Source organism: Centroberyx affinis, unplaced genomic scaffold, assembly GCF_046629955.1.
Source record: "Centroberyx affinis isolate AG114_WGS23_722 - 3 ecotype Tasmania unplaced genomic scaffold, CSIRO-AGI_Caff_v1 ptg001904l_1, whole genome shotgun sequence".
NCBI classification, from domain to species: Eukaryota; Metazoa; Chordata; class Actinopteri; order Beryciformes; family Berycidae; genus Centroberyx; species Centroberyx affinis.
Genome location: NW_027280267.1, coordinates 83,990 through 105,578, shown reverse-complemented (window position 1 = coordinate 105,578; position 21,589 = coordinate 83,990). Strand labels below are relative to the sequence as shown.

The 21,589-nt window shown below is 42.2% G+C and overlaps 1 protein-coding gene across 1 annotated transcript; it reads right to left on the bottom strand.

Moving 5' to 3' along the window:
- Positions 1-548: 548 nt before the first annotated feature.
- pgk1 (phosphoglycerate kinase 1) lies at positions 549-21,195 on the bottom strand. Its single transcript, XM_071530222.1, has 11 exons — positions 21,044-21,195; positions 16,903-16,953; positions 16,135-16,290; positions 15,241-15,385; positions 11,624-11,727; positions 11,239-11,358; positions 7,561-7,675; positions 5,704-5,883; positions 3,936-4,113; positions 2,787-2,885; positions 549-2,042 (listed from the first exon to the last, which is right to left on the bottom strand). The coding sequence occupies exons 1-11, from the start codon at positions 21,106-21,108 to the stop codon at positions 2,002-2,004; spliced, it is 1,254 nt and encodes a 417-aa protein (XP_071386323.1). The 5' UTR covers positions 21,109-21,195; the 3' UTR covers positions 549-2,001.
- Positions 21,196-21,589: the final 394 nt, after the last annotated feature.

Below are 21,589 nucleotides of genomic sequence, written 5' to 3'. Positions count from 1 at the left end.
ACTTGTGGTACAGATCGATATAAATATCACATAACCACTACATATAATGATATAATAATAATGATATGACAACTTGCACTAACATCACCAAGAGAAACTCCTGTCAGTTTACTGAAGTGACTCATCACATCAATCAGAATGAGTACTGATGGGACGATATGTTCGAAATTCAATACATCACAATACAAAAATGTGTCAGTCCGTCTGTTGTGTCAGGAACATGAACGGTGACATCAGCTCCATGTTGTTCTGCTGTAGTAATCACAAATGAGATGCTTGACCATCACAGTTCCCCAAGCTCTCCATCCAAATTATATTATTGTCACTTTGTAATGACATTTTTAAATTGTTGTTTACATTCTAGCAGCCAATGGCATCGCTAGAAAGATTTGAGTCTCAGAGATAAACAGAATTCTGCAGTCAGACTTTGTTGTCACTGAACTTTACCTTGAACCCTGAACCTCACATCGCGTATCAAATCGCATCGTGAGATAAGCAGATCGTCCCGTCTCTAAGAACGAAGGAAAAATAAAGGATCAGGAGGCAGGTTAGTTTTACACATTAGACCGTTTTTTTATTCACCTGAACACACCTGCTCAGGTCAAACATCACTTCTCACTGCAGCAGAGACTCCCGGCAGACAGAGGCGACACACTGACTTCAACACACTGAGACAGAAAACCCATAGAAAATATAAAGTGTAGGTAGAGGGTACGACACATGACACGTTTCATACGGGATGGTGACGGTGCAGGAACGCTCCCAGGCTGGCTATGCAGAAGTGACGCGGCGATACACGCACACACACACACACACACACACACACACACACAAAGTGCAAGCATTCTAGCTCAGGTGACACAGATGCCAAATTCCCGTTTTGAAGCTGAGCGGCTGTTGAGAGAGAGAGAGAGAGAGAGAGAGAGAGAGGGAAAGATCGAGATGGGAACCAAAAACTGAAGCTGGGAACCTTTTAAGTCGGGTTCAGGTGTTACGCACTATGCCGTCCCCATGCTAGGAGTCATGATTCTGAGCAGCTGGAACACACTCTGCATTATTAAACATGATGGAACAAGAAACTACTGTGGTAGCATGGGGACAGAGGGTCAGATATTGGTCTTATTAAATATTAGATAAACCTGCAATGAAATTTATTTCGTCTTTGCTTATATTATTTATTCATTTGATTGTTCTATTATGTTTTTTGTAGATTGATTCCTCCTTTAAAAGGCCTCGTGTATCCCAGAGTTTCCCCTACTAGTAAATAGGCGTGATGATGTCATAATGCCTCAAAGAGCTGCTGACACTAAAGGAATTACATCAGTCCGGGTTTCAGTGGAGAGTTTTAGTGTCCCATGATGGTCTGAATGCTGTTTCAGAGACTTTTCTACCCCGATGAGAAGAAAATTCAGTGGGAAAAACTAAATCCTTGTCATTTTTTTGGCGTGATAAAAATCTGTATCGGCCTTCCAAGATCCCATACTGGGCGAACTGTAATGGGAATAAGCACTGAGGCATGTGAGAGCGTGAGAGCGAGAGAGAGCGTGAGAGAGAGAAAGAGAGAGAGAGAGAGAGAGAGAAAGAGAGAAAGAGAGAGAGAGTTTCAGCAGTCAGTACAGTCGCTCAGCAGGATATTTGACATCTGTTCTCCTTGGCTGGGAGCGGTGTGGTGGCTCTGCAAAAAAAAAAAAACCCATCCATCTGAACAAGTCAGTTCATCTTGCATTTCATCTTAAAATCTCTCACTTCTCAAAACAAGTGAGCAAACATCTTGAAAATCAAATCGATCACAACTGGCATCAACGTCACTGATTTTGAGAGAGATTTTAAGATTTTAATACTGAATAAAAGATGATTCGACTGGTAAAGCAGGATGTGTTTTTTTTTTTTTTTGCAGTACGCTAGCCGAGCGTGGGGTGAGGAGACGAGAGGAGAGGAGGGTCCGGCAAACCCCCCTCCCCCCCCCACACACACACCCTCATGAAGGGGCTGATGGGAAGTTTAGACGCTGCTCAGGGCGGCCACACCGGGCAGGACTTTACCTGAGGGCAGAGAGAGAGAGAGAGAGAGAGAGAGAGAGAGAGAGAGAGAGAGAGAGAGAGATAGAGAGAGAGAGAGAGAGAGAGAGATAGAGAGAGAGAGAGAGAGAGAGAGAGGCCGTTAGGATCATCGTCAGTAAGCCTGATTCATTATTTAAAGATACAAAATGTAACATTATCATGCAGAATCACAATAGAACAGAAACAAATATAAATGAGCAGTAGTTCTTTTGGCCTTGCACACTGCAAAAACATCCATCTTAACAAGTAATTTAGTCTCATATTCAGATTTAGCTTCAGATTTTTATCAAAACAAGAGAGAAATCAGAATGGGGATGAGATAATTCCACTTGTTTCCAATGCAATTTTACTGTTTATAGAAATATTCTAGGAACACAACATCAATATCTTGAAACCAGTCAGAATAAGTCAGATCACTCCACTAGCATCAAGAAAATGAGACTTGATCCAAGAAAAATCGTCCTGAAACAAGTTGATTTGCATTGGAAACAAGTCAAATTAACTCAATCTCTTTCGCTTGTTTCAAGAAAAATATTTTAATCCTCAGTACTACAGTAAATGACTCGTTAAGATGCTTATTTTTTGCAATGCAGAAACTAAAATCTATTTATACTACCAATTACACCGTGCAGAACAACCTCAGCTTTTTTTTTACATTCATGGATGAAGAGTTTGTTCTCCATCGTCCTGCTGGAATGAAACAAAGTGAATTATTCTCCCACTCACCCTCCAGCAGCTCCAGGCTGGCTCCGCCCCCTGTGCTCACATGGCTGACCTTGTCTTCTGTGTTCCACTTGGCGCAGCAGGTGGCGGTGTCGCCCCCACCTGGACAACACAGGGACACAATTAAAAGGGATAATACCTAACCTACGACCTCTACTGGCCACCAGCAGGAACTGCAGCAACATCGGCAGAACTCGTCTCCTGCACAAGTCTCTGGCTCAGCGTGTTGTGGAGAAGTCTTGATCTTTTCCTCCTTTTTAAATGGTAGAATTTGAACACCTTCCACCAAACAGGAATTAAGCATTTTCTTAGTTTTTTTTTTAAGAGAGGAGGAGGTGATAGTGATGTAATTTAGCCTGGTGTCACTAATTATTAACTCAGTAGTATTAGAATAGCGTCTGATCAGAGTTCAAGAAACAGCATATAGCTATAAAAGATTCCCACTGAGATACAAGGTGCATTAGATGGTTTTTAAATCTCTGATGGTTTTTAAATCTCTGATGTGTTGTTTGAGGACTGTGGTGCTGATCAACAGATTAACAGTTACAGAACAGCAACAACCCATGCTGCAAATACACAGTAGGCACTGCAAGTAGTAGGTACTGCAAGGATAAAAACATCCAAATGCCATGTGAATGCCATGAGAATGCACAAGCTTCAGTATTTTTAAAACAACACTTAAAACATGGCTCAAGACAAATCAATCATGTGATCACGGAACCAACTGTTTTCCAAGATGGAGACTATAATGTATATTTTGTATGACGTTCTATATGTGATGTACTTTGTAAACTTTGCTAATTGTATTGTTTTTAATTGTTTGTATTGTACTGTATTGTTTTTTAATATCTTCCTGCCCAGGGACTGCAGATATAAATTAGCTATATAGCTAACTCTGGCCCAGCGGCTGTGTTGTGCATGGCCCCTGTAAAAAAAACAAATAAAAAAAATAAAAAAAATGTGTGGTGCAATAGTCAATAATCACCTTTTTGGGTGTGACTATGTGAAAATGTGAGAGTGTGAGTGAAGAAGTGCAAGTGTGCTTAGTCAACATTCTCTACAGATAAGAACAAAACAGACTGAAAGAAAGCAAGAGCAAAGAAGAAAGAGAAAGAAAGAAATCAGGAAAGTCTCCCGTCTTCTCTTTCGTACCGATGATTGTGATGCAGCCGGACTTGGTGACCTCCACCACTTTGTCCATCAGGTTCTTCGTCCCCTTGGCGAAGTTGTCCCACTCGAACACACCGACCGGGCCATTCCACACGATCTGCTTGGCCCTGCCCACCGCCTCGCCGTAGGCCTTAGAGCTCTCTGGTCCACAGTCCAAACCCTGAGGAGGAGAGGAGGAGAGGAGAGGAGGGGAGAGGAGGAGAGAGGAGAGGAGAGGAGAGGAGAGGAGAGGAGAGGAGAGGAGAGGAGAGGAGAGGAGAGGAGAGGAGAGGAGAGAGGAGAGGAGGGGAGGAGAGGACAGCAGAGGAGAGGAGAGGAGAGGAGGAGAGAGGAGAGGAGAGATGAGGAGAGGATAGGGGAGAGGAGGAAGAGAGGAGAGATGAGGAGAGGATAGAGGAGAGGAGGAGAAGAGAGGAGAGGAGGAAGAGAGGAGAGGAAAGGAGAGGACAGCAGAGGAGAGGAGAGGAGGGGAGGGGAGAGGATATGAGAGGAGGAGAGGAGAGGATGAGAGGAGAGGAGAGGAGAGGAAAGTAGAGGAGGAGAGGAGAGGAGGAGTGGAGAGGAGAGGAGAGGAGAGAAAAAGGAAAGCCAAATTTAAGAGTTTTAAGGTTTTAACAACCAAAATCAAGAAACAAAAAGCAGGATGAGTTCAGATCATTTTGCTAATCTGAAACTACAAATGAGCCGCTGTTCTTCCTTTTCTTCCTCACAAATTCCTTGTTGAATTTGTTCAGACACAACCAAAGAAAAAAAAAACGACGTTACGGCTGGTCCCATTCACATGTTTTGGTGCAACGACACAATTCATGGCATTTGCCTTATTTCCTTTATCTTATGTTCAAACTCTGCCTCGACTACACATCACTGAATGAATCTGTTGATGCTGCTGTATTTTTACAGTTCCACCAAAACTTCCTTGAAAATAAACCTGCATAACATACAATTTAAGACCTCTAATTGCTGTATTTAAGACATTTTGATACTTTATGGATATATATTTAGATTAAGACTTTTTCTACTAACTTAGTTTTACAATCAATGCTCTTGTGAACCATATATTTAATTCTTTCCCACACTCAGAGTCTCCCTGCCCAGCTTTTTGTGTTATGAGGGACATAAGAAAGGGATCAACATATCACTTAACAAAAATCTCTTCCTGGTTCTTGGTTGCTTGTTAAATATGTATGATCCGGGACACAGAATGCAGTAGAGCTGCAACGATTAATCGATTAATCGATTAGTTGTCAACTATTAAATTAATCGCCAACTATTTTGATAATCGATTAATCGGTTTGAGTAATTTTTTTAGAAAAATAAATCAAAATTCTCTGATTCCAGCTTCTTACATGTGAATATTTTCTGGTTTCTTTACTCCTCTATGACAGTAAACTGAATATCTTTGGGTTGTGGACAAAACAAGACATTTGAGGACGTCATCTTGGGCTTTGGGAAACACTGATCCACATTTTTCACCATTTTCTGACATTTTATAGATCAAACAACTAATCAATTAATCAAGAAAATAATCAACAGATAAATCAACAATGAAAATAATCGTTAGTTGCAGCCCTACAATGCAGCTGTGTTAACTTAATCTACTTTTCCTTGTTTGTAGATGTGGGAAGTGTTGGAAGTGTGATTTTTAGACAAGGGTTTCAAAATAAAAGTACGCAGGTTACTGTGAGGAAGTATCTATCTGTCTCTCCCTGATCAAGATCAACCTCTGAGCCAATGAGATTTCTCCGCTCACCATCCAGCCGGCGGGGATGCCGGCGGCCACGGAGGCGGTGCCGGTGGTGGCGTTCTCGTCGAACTTGTCGGCGATGATGAAGTCGACGGGCAGGGTGATCTTGACGCCGTTCTTCTCGGCCTTGGCCATCAGGTCCTTGACGATGGTGGCTCCCTCCTCGTCGTACAGGGAGGTGCCGATCTGACCGTAAGGGGAGGAGGAGGAGGAGGAGGAGGGGAAAACATGAGACGAAGTGCTGACGTCAGGACTGTCTTTCATCCTGCACTGCGCTAAAATTGCAGATTCTGAGGTGGAGCAACACTGCAGCAACAGCGTAACAGAGCAAAACGTGAGAATCGTACAAGGGCTACATCTAAACTATGACTGTACTACACATACAAGACAATCCACAGAGAGACACAGCAGTGTTTCAGCAGTTTGTTTAAAGCTGCACTAGGTCACTTCCTTCTATTTCCGTGACTTCAGCAGCCCCAGACAGCAGGAAGAGGGAACTGTTTGACATTTAAAGACTTCAATCCCCAGAAATCCTGTGCAGTGAGGTCAGTAAACGTCTCACGGCTCGCTCATGTTTACCAAGTCGGCCGGTCTGTGACGCTTTATACCAAAGGAAACCAAATGAGACGAGAGAGGAGAAGATCTAACGTTGCTGAGTCCAGCTTTGTATTTGGGGCTTAAGTTTTGATTCCTCAATTCTTGTGGGAAGAGAAGATTTCATTCAATTACATTTGGGCAAACACGGTGAATTTATTTCGTCTCAGTTATTTTTACATAAAAATCTTGCCTCCTGCAGCTTTTTTTTCCAGATAACAAAACATTGTTTTATAGACTTTTAGATCCATAAAACCTCTGCTTGTTGAGTCAGAACAGGGAGTATGGGCCACTGTGCACAAAATAATGTCATTATTGTTTGTTTCAGTGGAGAGTTTTAGTCTCATCTGGCCTCCATCCATTTCAAAGCCCATTCCACTTCACCAGCCAGCCTGGTCAAAAGAATTTCATTTGTATTTGGCATCAATGGAGAGTTTTAGTATCACTCTGTCTGAATGCCATTTACCATGTGGCCTACACACTTTTACAATCTGCTCAGTTTTACACCATGTATATTTCACTTTCCAAAGAAAGATTTGAAAACGTTATAATTACACAAAAGCTGGTATTGTCAAATCTTTTTTTCCCAGGGGTCAGTTTGGTTACAAACGTGCTTCCCATTCTCTACCAGGACACAAACCATACAGTTTCACAAGTCTGTTTGAACATCACCAACATTAAACACCGAGTCTAACAGTCAGATTAGGAAAGCATGTTGGCCAAGCGGCAAAGACGTCTAAATTGTGAAATAGCAGAAATGAAACACTGATGGTTTTCTGTGATACAGACTTCGTTCCTGAGGCTGTTTCACCCCGACAAGAAAAACAGTTCTGGGGGATTTGTTTTAATAGGGATGCTCAGTTGTTTGTAAATGTGTTAAAAGTATGTATTTGGACTCATTCTTCTGAATAAAAGTATTAGTTGTCGACTACAGGTCCTCAGAGGGGCCAATATTGGTGCCTGACCATTAAGAGGAAACTAGACTAATAAATGAAAATGAAGCATTTAGCTCCAAAATGAAATTCAAATCATGTTACTTTTTAAAATATAGCAGGTAATTTAAGTCTCTAGTTAACAAAATGACAGCACTTCTACAGAATGGGCCATCTGTATTTTAGACATATTGAATGATGAACTTTAACGATGGCGTTAAACAGCATATAGCATTTTGTAAATAAGGTCTTGAAATGGTCTGTCAAAGCCAATTATTTTCACATGGACTCTCTGCGTCATCTTCCTCCTCCTCCCCCTCCTCCTCCTCCTCCTCACCTCCATGTTCTTGAGGACTTTGAGGAAGGTGAAGGCCATGCCGCCTCCAATGATCATCTCGTTGACCTGATCCAACATGTTGTTGATCAGCTGGATCTTATCTTTCACCTTCGCCCTGAAACACACAGAGAGGGGGAGAGGGGGGGTTGGGGAAAGACAGAAGAAAAAGGGGGGTGGATTGGGAGAGAGAGAGAGAGAGAGAGAGAGCGAGAGAGCGAGAGAGAGAGAGATGTTAAGTCAGTATACAATAGAAACGCTCCTAAAAAAACAGATACGTAACTTTGTAGAAAGGGGGTTTGACTGATGTATCAGTTTACAGATATTGGCCTTTCAATGAAAATAGTTTCCCACCGCTGACATGATGAAGGATAAGATTTTATTCCACAGCTTCAGGAGTGTCAGTCTATAAAACCTGCCTCAGCCTGCCTTAAAAGAGCTGCTAACCCACCCAAGAGTTTCATTATCCTGGGTTTCAATGGAGAGTTTTAGTGTCCCATGATGCTCTAACTGCTGATTCAGAGGCTTTTCCACCCTGACAAGAAGAAAATTCTGGTGGAAATGTTGAATCCTTGTAATTTTTTGGGGCATGGTCAAATGTAAATATACAGAATATCAGCACAAAATATTGGCTATCAACACTTTCATTACAAAAATATTGATATCAGCCTTCAAAACTCCATTAAGCGTGTTACTCCTATCATGCCTAGGATGGATGACAGGTTAGGTTCACAGATGGCACACGCTTCTACAAAGCAAGGAATTAAGTCAAAACACAGAAGAAACAAACATACAAGAGATCAACAAACATCTTTGACCATACAGACAGTCACACCGGGATGGAAATTCACACACACAACTGATCCGTTTCACTGCTGTCTAATGAACCCAGTGCTGAAGACTGCAGCCTTCCATCCACTGATTGGCTTATCACTACACACTAATGGTCAATGTCCTTTGTTTCTGCCAATGAAGGCCAAACAGCTGAACGGTGCAGAAAACCGAGGCTCAACTGGTGAATTGGAGGGACGTGATTGGCTGTGACGCTGAGCGGAGGTGACAGTTGCACAATGAGGCCCGGCTGAAACGGACTCTGACACGGGGCCAACTTCCACATGTGGCCAACGGCAGCTTGTGTGCAGAGCAGCTCAATCTCAGCCCGGTGTTTCCTCTGTACTCATTCAACAGTGCAACAACACTACCGAAATATAGTAATATAGTCGCAGAATTTATCCAAATTGCATGCAGATTTTGGATATCGTAATATCGTGATATGTCATAAGTGTTGTCTTTTCCTGGTTTTAAAGGCTGCATTACAGTAAAGTGATGTCATTTTCTGAACTTACCACACTGTTCTAGCTGTTCTATTATTTGCCTTTACCCACTTAGTCATTATATCCACATTACTGATGATTATTTATCAAAAATCTCATTGTGTAAATATTTTGTGAAAGCACCAATAGTCATCCCTACAGTATTGTCACAATATCTATATCGAGGTATTTGGTCAAAAATATTGTGATATTTGATTTTGTCCATATCGCCCAGCCCTACTAAAAGGTTATGTTTGGAATTAATGTTTTTTATTATCATTAACTCATAAATACATCGCTCTGCCAAGTTATATACCAGGTGGAAGTATCTGGACGCTTTTACAGGTTGACATCAGGATCGATAACAACTCTCTTCTTTGCTGTGTTGGTGATCTAGGAACTGAAGCGTATTCTAGTTGCATTCACTGCAGGTCTCTCTGGATAATGTGAAGACAGGACGGTGTCTGCTAAACTCCTTTATGGAATACACTGTCATTTTGTTAAATACGCTCTGTGATTACCTTGCTGCTGTTTGACAGGAAGACTGGTAGCCGTTTCACTTATGTAGTCAGGATTTTGGGATTTTGGGATGAAACGAAACTAGCTTTGACTGTCCACTAAACATACACCATGTGCTTAGGTGTTAGCATGCACTGTGTTAAACCAAATAAAGAATGAACACAAAGCGTATCCACAGTGTTAGATTTAACATCTCAGGCAGTTAGCCTGTTAGTTAAACTCATTTGTGCCTACCTCAATTAAAATTTTGAATAATGTTGCTTGAGGCTGCAGGGGTTGTGCAAAAGCTTCATGGTGTTCTTATCACTGGTTGTGTAATATGTGCAATATGTGTAATATGTGCAATATGTGTAATTTGTGGTTGTGATTTGCTACAGTATGTGTTGCTTTGTTATACGTTGTTTCTGTTGTTTTTTACTATTACTACTATGGAGGCAGTTATATGTGTGCAGCATTTAAGTCCAAGACAAATTTCCCCACAGGGACAATAAAGTATATTGTATTGTATTGTATTGTATTGTGTTGTAGCTGATGCTCTCATCCAGGGTGATTTACACGTGCAGTAGAATAAGTATAGTATATAATAGAGAACATTCCTGCGACCATGGATGACCAGGCGAGAGAGGAGTGCTGGGAGAACAAATTCAAAACAAGGGGTTTTACAAGTTTATCCAAGCGCCTATTAGCTTCAAAGCCAGAGTATCACTTCAGTTGTGTGTATAGTATCTCATCTCTGCCAGCTAGCTAACTGCACAGTAAGTGCTGAGCAGTGACAGTGGCTTGAAGTAAGCGGAGCACTCTCACACCACAGATTACATAATAAGCTTATGGTCTCTATTCCTGGATCGCCACCTGGGTATTTTAAAGCAGAGGCTTCAGAGCACCGGACCAGAGTGTGATGATGACTCCTCCACAGCAGGAGAGGAAGTCAGGATGACAAGACGCAAGGAAATCAAGACTGTGTTCTGAAATATGACAGTGGTAGGAGGGTCAGGAAACCATGATTATACTACTTCACCAAACAATTAGACTTTTTTACCTGGTTACCTGCCAAAGTGCAGCTACTAACCCCCCATAAAGAATTTATTAGCAGTGGTTTAAACAAAGAATTTGAATTGTGTTGGTTTAACTGCATAGTTTTAGTGAAACATGGTCTAGATTCTGTGTCAGCGGCCCTTCAAGAAACATTTCTGGTGCAAACAGCATCAGAGTTTTCCAAATAGTACGATAACATTGTGCTTTAATATTACAATTTCATTCAAGTTACTCAGGTGTTACATTTTTGGAACTGAGTGCTCATACGCCACCCACAACAAACATGATAAGATCAGGTTACGAGAAACCAATATCATTATTTGGGATATTCTTTATCTCATTTACTGCGGTTTTCTGCAGTGTTAACAGTTTATCCCAATTCCTTAATCAGGATATTAACGATTAGCCATATTGTGAGCATGTAAATCGTATACGTTGGAGCGCTCACAAAAGAAATAAAAAAAAAGCTAAATGATGAGGCAGCCTTTTACAGATGCTGCACGTGGTTAGTGATTTCTCCATCTTCCTTTAGCTCCTTCCACCATACGCTGCCAGAAACTCTGAAAGCTTCAGCTCCATTTGCTCTGGAAGAACAGAAGCTCTTCCTGTTTTGTGCCGTAAAGCGATCCAGCAGATTTCCCTCCAGATCCACCAGGTGGAGAAACAATGGAGGATGCAGAGTAGAGGCTGATAGAGGCTGACCACTGATGTTTTGTTTGTTTGACTGTGGTGTGTGATGATTTACTGAAGTGAAAATGCAACACGCAGCACCTTTAACTCTTTAAATGTTACAGGAGAAACGAGCTGCTCTTACCCTCCGAGGATGGCGAGGAACGGCCTCTGAGGTTTCTCCAGCGCCATGGCAAAGTAGTCCAGCTCCTTCTTCATCAGGAAACCAGCCGCCTTCTGGGGCAGATTCACTCCCACCATGGAGCTGGGAGAGAGGAAGAGGAGGAGGAGGAAAAAGAAGAGGAGTAGGAGGTGAAAGAGGAGAAACGAGATGGAAAGGGGAAGAGGAGAAATGTGAGAGAAATGAGGAGATGAAAGAGGGAGAGCAGATGTGCATTAAACCCCATTCAATCATATTATGAGAGTGCAGACATTCTTCTTCAGCACTGTATGTCCAAGAGTCTGCCTCCTGTTCTTGATCTAGACGTACATCCTATCCATACTACCCAAAAACACTGCGTCCCGCTCACCTGTGGGCTCTGTGCGCCGTGCCGAAGGCATCGTTGACGTAAATGTCTCCCAGTTTGGACAGAGACGCCCTGAAGGAGTCGATCTGCTCTTGGGAGGCCTTGGTCTGAGGGGCGAAGAAGAGAGGAAGACAGAAAGATGGAGAGAGTCAGAACACAGGGAAATAAAGTTAAAGGACGGGTTTGGCGATTTTATATATATATACTGTATATGTACAGTATATACTCTGCCAGTAACGCACTTTCATCCCACAGCAGTCTGTGTTGCGGCAGAGAAAAATAGTTCTGTGATTTCCTGATTAGTGTGCGTAATGGAGGAAATGAGTCATGAAATCAGAGCTAATTTTAATTTATGTACTTTGCAATTTTTACATTTACTCTGAACTCCCTGTGGAGCCACAAACAGATTTTTTTGGAGATATTTTGACAAACAGTTTGGAGTCATTGTTGCAGCAAGAGGCAGCAGAGCTCACTGTTTCAACTGACAGCTGACTCTGGAGACAGTATTGTCTGTGGGTCCAAGTACTACAGGAATGGAAGAGATAAATTATATATAGGTCCAAAATCACAGAACTTATCCTTTAAGAAAAAAACGAAAGACAGATATCAGTCATTCATACAGTCTGCTTACAGAGAGATAAGGTTACTGAGTCAATAAGTCTCTGTTTCACCCCCGGTCGACCCAAAGATCTATAGCTGTCCATCGTGCTTCAGAGGGGATCAAGTATTTATACAAAGAATATTGGTATGACTATATCAGCTTGGCTACCAGGGTGAAACTAAGTTTCTTCAGAATAGCACATGCCCTATGTGCAGCAATGTGATGCCTATTGTCTTTGTTGCTGGTGATAAGAGGCAGGGAATGTGAGAGTGTGAACAAAGCTCCACCACAAGGTCCAAAAACAGACTGGCACTGTTCATGTTGGTCAAGATCAGAACTTTCTATCGATTCTCACCCTCCTAGAGAAGTGTAGAGAGTCTTTAGTGTAGGTCTGATGTACCATAATGTTTAGAGATGTGTGTGTATGGCCTTTACAGCAGGTTTATTACTGTACTGCAGTGCCTTAGGTGCATCTGTGTTCATGTGTGTGTGTGTCTGTCTGAAGTCAGTTAGTGTGTTGTGGATCAGGTTCCTGCTGCACTTTAGCAGGCAAAGGTCAGGCCAGTTTGACTGGAGGGCAGAGAAAGGTCGAGCCGGTTCTTCAGTGTCCCGTCCAAATGTCAGCTGTGGGCTTCAGCATGGTTCAGCCAGGTCGCTGGTATTAGTGAGACTTATACATCCTCTTTCGGTCCAGATGATATGTTATGTGGTATACAATGTTGGATGGTAACATGTACAGTAAGAAGTAATATAATCACAGTTACCAATGAAAAACAAAAGTCATTATATTTTCTCAGAGTGGAAATTTTCCCACTACTAAGATAAAAATAAAAAGGGACCGGACATGATCCAGGAGCCACGAAATGACGACAACACTTGGCGGTCTTTTCAGGTTTACCGGTTAGCTAAAAACTGTGGCTCTTTGGCTCCGCCCACTGAGGTTTAACTCAACCAATCAGAGTATTTCTGCCTCCAGAGCAACAATGAATTCCCAGAAATGTTTGTAGAAGTAAAACTCCAATCTGCATAAAGGTCATTATCCAGTACTGTACAGTATTAGACCGCTACAGTAGACCCCCCCCCCCAAACACACACACACACACACTTAATTCATGCTGCATACCAGCCAGGCCTCACAGGACAGGAAAAGCAACACGTCCGGCCCGGGACAACCCACCAGCCTTCAGGCAAATGTCAGCAGGTCAAAGCTACAGAGAGCGGGGCCCGGCGTACATTCATACAACTTCTAAGAATAGTGCTGATCCTGGATCTGTTGTCCAATCAAACAGCCATGTGCACCTCACTGTAACTTATTAGAGAAACTGCTCTCTGGTCAGCCTCTGACTCTGAGATCCTTTCATCAGCACACTTATTTAAAAAAAAAAAAAAAAAAAGAGAGATCTGATAAGTGCAGGCTTCAGTCATGGATACAGTCACTGGTTTACAGGTGAATAATCCTGTCTCGTGTTGTCTGCACACAGCGTTGTCACGGTAACTGAAATTTCAATTCTACTTCAATTTGAATTTCTAATGCAAAAGGTTAAACTGAATATTGAATATTTTTTAAAACACTCACTGCGTTCTAGAACTTATTTGGGGTTCACTGCAGTTCTAGAACCTTCTTCTCAGGCTCGCTGCAGTTCTAGAACCTTCTTCTCAGGCTCGCTGCAGTTCTAGAACCTTCTTCTCAGGCTCGCTGCAGTTCTAGAACCTTCTTCTCAGGCTCACTGCGTTCTAGAACTTATTTAGGGCTTACTGCATTCCAGAACTTTTTAAACCCTGGACTACCTGTGTTTTTAGACTAGCTGCATTCTAGAACCAATTTCATTTACAGAGCTGACGAAGATGAAGACGCAACCGACAACAAAACCCTGAGAAAAAGTTGCTATAAAGCTGTAGAAGTCGAGTGCGGCAACACGCTGCAGCAGGATTTGTCCTCTTACCATGATATTGCATTTTTGGCATCAAAGTCGAACTTCTGGCAACATTAACTCGCACCGCACATAATATTTTTATCCAATACTGAAGTCCCAGGAGTTACTTTATCTTATGGGAGTATCAGTATTATGATACTGGTGGTGTGACAGCAGAATTAAATACTCTTCTTCTGGATATCCTTCCTGTGTTTCTTCTGATACTGTGCTACACACACAGACACCATCTTCTCCTGCAGGAGTTTTGAGGTCAGAGACGGACCGTCTGCCCGGCTGTGCAGTGACTCTGCAGCTCTGCTGACGCTGACATCATCAGACGGTGACGCAGCAGCTTCAGCCCGACACTGCAGGGACGCTGCAGCTGGAGCTGACTGGGCGTTTTCCCTCCAGCTGACCCATCAGTGAGACCGATTCATCCGAGAGTCCAGGTCTTTATCTCAATTACAACACAGTTCTTTAGTTTCCTCATGTAAAATGACACTGAAGCAATGATGTTCTTCAGCTGATGATACAGTTACTCTCTCTCCTATACTGGTTCAGGTTTGGGACTAGCAGCTCATTTCTAACTAGGGCTGGAACTAACTCATTATTTTCAGTGTCAATTAATCATTTACTCAATAAAATGTCAAAAATAATGACAAATGGCCATCACAAGTTACCAGAGCCCAAAGTGATTCTTAAAATTTCTTACTCAGTCCAGACCAGCAGATTTATTTTATAATATATATGATATGATGATATGAAACAAAGAGCAGCAGCAAGTCTTTAGTGAAGCTGTAACCAGCAAATGTTTGGTATTTTTACTTGATAAATGACTAAATTATGATCAATTAATTTTATGTTGATTAACTAATCGATTGATCATTTCAGCACTATTTCTCACATCATCTTTTTCCCCTTGGTGATTTCAAGATCCCTACACAGATTCACTTTGAGGAATTTCATACTTTTTTGAATAATTTCTTGATTAAATTTTAAGATTTTCCTCATTCTCCTCAGTCAAAATACACACTTATTAACCGCGTTCTTTCCCAGAAGGCAGCCTGCTGGGAAGCCCCGCCCACAGCAGTTGCAGCGTTGCCCACCTTGTTCCCGGAGGCGTCCTTGCCCTTCCCCTCCTCGGCGACGTGGAAGCGGAGGTTCTCCAGCAGGATGACGGATCCGGCGGCGGGGTTGGCACAGGCGGCCTCCACCTCAGGGCCCACACAGTCCTTCAGGAAGGTCACGTCCCTGCAAACACAGTTTGATTTGGTTTGACGGGTTGACTTGACGCAGAGGAGAGAATCCTCCAGTCATCGCTCCCATGAATTACCTACAGCAACTCAACTCAACTCAACGCCCTCATTTAATTCCACAAGACCCTTTCATTTCTGCTGTCAGATTCAGATTCTCCTATCCATTTCAACTTGATTTTTTGTCTGTTTGTTTCTTTCAATGGAGGTGAATGCCTTGTTTTTTTAATCTCTTCTGCACAAAAATATTAATTTACTTCTTCTTTGTGTTTTATTTTTTTTTAGTTTTTGCATTGTATCACTTCACAGCGGAAGAGAATTAGGGGCACATGTGGAAAAATGTATTTGAGTTCTGAGATTAATATCAGAACTCTGGCTTTAAACTCTGAATTTTGAAAAAAAAAAAAAAGTCAGAATTCTGAGGATTAAGTCAAACCTCAAATACAATTTTCACATGTGGCCCTAGTCCTCTTCCGTACTTCACCTCTGTAACTAAGGTGACTAACTAATTAATTGCAACTGTAACCATGTCTGTTATTTGTTGCATATTGTGTTGTATCTTATGTTGTGTATATTTTATTTTGTCTTTTGTCAGGACACCCTCGAAAACGAGATGGTACATCTCAAGGGGTTTTATCCTGAAAATAAAATTTGTATAAAGTCTCTGTGTTCTAGCATGTGCAAAATAAACTGAACTAGATTATGGAGACAGAGGAGAAACAGTCGGTCAGTCGGTCATCAACTCACTTGCCCAGCAGGGTTTTGAGCTCGGCGGCGACGGGCTCCAGGGAGTATTTGTCGGGCATGGGGCTCCCGTCAGGACGGCCCAGGTGGCTCATCAGCACCACGGCCTTCGCCCCGTGGTCCAGGCAGTGCTTGATGCTCGGGACGGCCGCCTTGATCCTGACAGACAACCAGCATGAGAGTTCAGCTAAACAACCAGAGAACCAGAGAGCTGAGATCACATCCAGACAAACTGATCACTAATTAGGTCTCCGGGGTTTTTGCATCATTTTGAGAATTGAGAAGATATTCATTCATGTATTTTGTAGTTTAGTTATTAGGTTACAGGTTCAGTACACTACCAGTCAAAAGTCTGGACACACCTAACTGAATGAACTGAATGTTTTTCATTCTCTTAAAGCCATTGTGATATAAAGGCTTATGATTTAAATGCTTGAAATTTGTTTCTTAGACAAATAGAAATAGTGAAGTTGATCCTATGTATGAATTTCTTTCCAAAGCCTTTGCCTTTCCATCAAGGCAAAGGGTGGCTACTTTAAAGAATCTAAAATATAATATATAGTTTTGATTTAACACTTTTTTGGTCACTGCATAATTCCATTTGTGTTCTTTCATAGTTTTGATGTTTTTACTATTATTCTAAAAGAAAGAAAAATGTGGCGTGTCCAAACTACTTTCAGAGTGATAACAGCTGAGATTTGAACATTGTGAGAACAGAGAAGATGTTGCAGGAGCGAGGAAAGTGGATAAAGATTATAACTATAACTTTACCTCTGGTTGTTTGTGATCTGCTTGTCCTTCATTGGCACGTTGAAGTCAACCCTGCAGGAGACAAACAGCATTACCAGAGGGACAACAGACTGATAAAAACTATGTGTTACAGAAGTTTCATTACACAAAACTGGACAACTAGATCTCTGACGTAACTTCCCATAAGAAACTCCCAAGTTTGAGAAATGAACTATGGCATTACAGTGATTTATGCATTAGGCTTATTCATTTGTTCCCCCACTATTTCATCGGTAGTAAAACAAACAAAGCAGAACAAATGGCTCTAGTAAAGCAGGAAACTAACTTTTTGTCCACTGGAAAAAAACATAACTGCTTCATCCAAAAATTCACCAGCAGCCACTTTCACTATTTTACCGACCAACTAGATTTTATGAAGAGAATCAGACTTCCAAAGCATGGGTTACCAGCTAATTACTTTTTCCCCACAGAAACAAGTATGACTGTAGATGTTGAAATGAAAAAGAAAAAAGCTCCCTAGACCCAAAGGAACCAAGGGATCAGTGAAGCGCCTCATTCAGCAGAAATACACTGCAGATGATCTACCATAATCTCCACTCACTGTATCAAAAACCATAGTATGTAAATGTATGAAAAAAATGGAAGCATTGGAAACTATCGGGGTCTTGCTGGTGGCTGAACGGTGCAACATAACTTGACTTTATTGAGATTTCATCCCTGAAATTTTACAACTGAATGAAAAGCACAAGGCACAACTAAACAGATCAGTAAGTTAGTGACAGAGACAAATAAACAATGACTGGCAAGTGTCTGATTCAAAAGAGGTTATACGTCCATTTTGTTCCACAGATCCATTTGTTTTAAATTATGTGGCAGTCCTTTTGGAAGATATCCATTTTTAACTGCTGAATATCTTATTTTGGAAACTATTATTATTTTCCCCTCTGACCATGAATATCCAGCAGTGATTCTTTCTAAATATGAGGCTCAGAGGCCAATAAAATCAAAACTAACCTGCAACATTACTGATAAAGACTATTATGATTGCCCCCCCCCCCCACCCCCCACACACACACACACACACAATCTTTGGCACGAACCAATGACATCCACTCTGTCAGCCCGCCCCACTGCCTCCAGCTAGTTACTGTTACTGATTGACAGACAGAAGATTTCCCCACTAATCCTCCTCACTGGAAAGGAAGGGACGCTGAGGACTGGCCTGTATGTGCATGGACACACACACACACACACACACACACACACACACACACACACAGCAAGCCCTTGTGCACTCATACACAGCGGCCTATAAACTGGTCCAGCAGCAGTACTGTAATCCGCACAGCTAGAATGAATGTGAATCCATCTATCTATCTATCTATCTATCTATCTATCTATCTATCTATATCCATTCAGCTTTATGGCACCACACACACACACACACACACAGTGATGCATGCTGGTCACACATGGGGAACATGCATCCCTCGCACTCGACTCGGTTACATAACTCCCCCCTCCTCCTCCTCCTCCTCTCTAGATAGACTTGATGCCCTGATGCACGTGATCAGCTGCACGAGCCACAACCGCTCACACACACACACACACACACACACACACACAGCCATAATAACACCTATCTATTGTCTAAGCCTAAAACCTAAGAGTCAGCAATTCATTGGCCAATGCCAGAGGAGTTCAGTGATGGCAGCAGAGATTGCGTAACAGCAGGATGAAAATTTCAGTGCGATAGTTTTTCACCCTGAATCTCCAGCTCATTCAGTGTTACTCATGTTCTTGTCATGTGGGAATCTGCACACCATGTTGGCTTTTGCCCGATCGTTTAAAGTAGGACTGGGCAATAATTTAATATTATCGTTTATCGTCTTTCAGTGGAATCATATTGTGATGATATGAAGATATTTTGATATCGTGACACACATTTCTGCTGTCCAAATTGATGATGACAAGCAAATTTTACTTAAAAACTCATAAAATGAGGTATGGTAGGAATATTATTTGAATATTTCTGTTTTGTTTGACATCACACCTAACATCACCATTCGGTTCAACGAGATGAACATTCATTTGATTATTTAACGTGATTTTGCATACATGAACAATATTGTGATATATATTGATATCGAGAAAAATCCTTATGATTATCGTGATATTGATTTCAACCATATTGCCCAGCCCTAGTTTAAAAAAACCCAGATTGGAGCTTTTAGATATAGAAACATTTCTCAGAGGCAGAGCTGCTCTGGGGACAGAAATAATCTCATTGGTTGAGTTAAACCCCAGTGGGCGGAGCCAAAGAAACAGTTGTTTGGAGCACAAGTTAGCTAACTGGCAAACTTGAATGGCAAATAAGGAAAAAAAGATGTCAATGACTTTTTCATTCATTCATGATGTTGGAAGGACAGCAGCAAGCTAACTATCTTACCTAGACAGCTATAGGCGAGTATGGCTAGATTATTTCTGCCTCTGAGAAATGTCTGTGCAGCTAAAACTGCAATCTGCTAAAGGAACAATGATGCTGAAGTGAGTTGTTGGGTGTGAAGTGGGGCCGGTTTGTCCTCTGGCTGCTGGACAGATTCTGTGTGTCTCTGCTGCGTCTCTACAGCAACACACTGCCCTCTTCTTCTTCTTCTTCTAATTCTACACACACCGCCTCTCCTCCACTCTCTCTGCTATTAGGAACTGAATGAAACTACAGACCCGGGCCGGCATGCTGCGACAGGCCCGGGGCGTGCTGTGTGCTGTGTGATGTGGGGCTGGGAACGGTCTGACAGTCTCTCTGCAGCACTGAAACAAACTCAAGATAAAGTGAACTTGACCTTTAACGGTAAGGAGTGTGACCTGAGGGCCCGTGTTGTGGTGAACTCTGTCCTATGCCGTCTGCTGCTGCATCACAGAAAAATGGCCCTCTGACATTTTCCAAAGACGGTGTCAGGTTCAACTGCACTTCAAGCTCCACCGGCCACCGACTGCAGTCTGCATGAAACTACAGCAAACCTTGCTGCAAAATGACTGCATGGCATGACTAAGTAAAAATAAAATCACTTTTTCACTAGTTGTTACTAAAGTGACACAGGCCCAAATGGGCAGCACTGGTCTTGTGGTCCTTCAACATGACAATCCCAGGATCAAACCCTGTGGGCCGGCACCCGCCTGCTGTAGTGCTTGGGCTGCAACTAATGATTATTTTCATAAATCAATTTGACTATAAAATGTCACAAATGCCCATCACAAGTTACCAGAGCCCAAAGTGATTCTTAAAATTTCTTACTTAGTCTGACCAGCATCCAAAAACACCCCCAAACTATTCACTTTATGATATGAAAGAGAGAAAAGCAAACATATCTTAGCAATTAACTGAAATAAACTGATTTTTCAGCACTATGTTGTAGCTTTGAGCAAGGCGCTGAACCCCCAGCTGTCCTGGAGCTCAGTGGTTCAAATTTATGAATTGTTGTAAACTTTGTTAAACACCATTATTTCATTTACATGAAGCTAGCACAATTAGAGAATGTAGTAGAAAGACTATTTTGATCATTCATGTCATGGAGTTCTGGACAAAATCATATCCAACAATTAAAATATTCTCAGATTTGGGTCCGAGAGACAAAATCTCATCAAATGGGGGTCCGTGGCCCTAATGTGGACTAAATTAGAGATCCTTGATATGAATGAAGAATGACTGCTGTCTGCATTTCCCTGTGGATCAATGTAGCATCACCACGTTATCATTATTAAAAGTACAGCACGATACGTTGGGTGGATTAGAATAATGTTTCTGTCATTCAAATAGAGTAAATTAGGCTAATGTCCTTTTTTTTTTTAGATGCCGCTTGCATCCATGCAGCATCCCTTCAGAGGCACGTAACATGGATGAAAACGTGACAGGCAACAAGTTCACTTCCTGTCCTCTGCTGTGTCTGAATCGACCGGTACACCGTTATTAACCATATTATATAAATGTTAGCTGCTGTGTGTTTTCCTCATTAACGTGTCACATAAGTAGTTGTTGTCGGTGGCCGGTCTGTAACGGGTTTGCGGCCCGTAATGTCTCTAAATGTCAGTTACTTAATCTCATTTCCCATGATGGCAGCCGGAGCGGTTGCTCCAAAAAAAGCTAACGTTACAAACGGCTCACCTCATGATGACGCGCTTCCCGTTGACGTCCACCTTGTCCAGGGTGAGTTTATTAGAAAGAGACATTTTGACTGTTTCGGGGTTGTTTTTCCTGCACCTGCTTCGCTGTGTTTCTGGTTTCTGTCTCCTTCCCCTCACTCGGCTGACGGGTGTGTGAATGCCGAATGGCAGTGACCTTAGCTCAGACAAGAGGCACAGCGAGTGGGCGGGGCTTGACACGCCCCCTCCGCAGCTGATTGGCGGAGCGGTGGCGTGCACGGAATGAGCGCCGCGTCTGGTTGGCTCTCGGTTGGTGTCTGTTTTGTGACGGAGCGCCTTGCCCTCCGCGCTGGTGTTGCGTTCATGCAAACTCGGAATCCTGGAAACATATGATTATTAAACCTTGGAACTCCGAAATCTTTGCGTTTAAGGTACCTACGCACATCCGCATATGTTTTTTTCCCCTCTAGCAGCCTCTGCATGCGGTAGTATGTATTTAATCAATATATAATTATTTTCCACGTGGACTCGTTCTGAAAACACCTACATAATCACTTTCCATAGCACA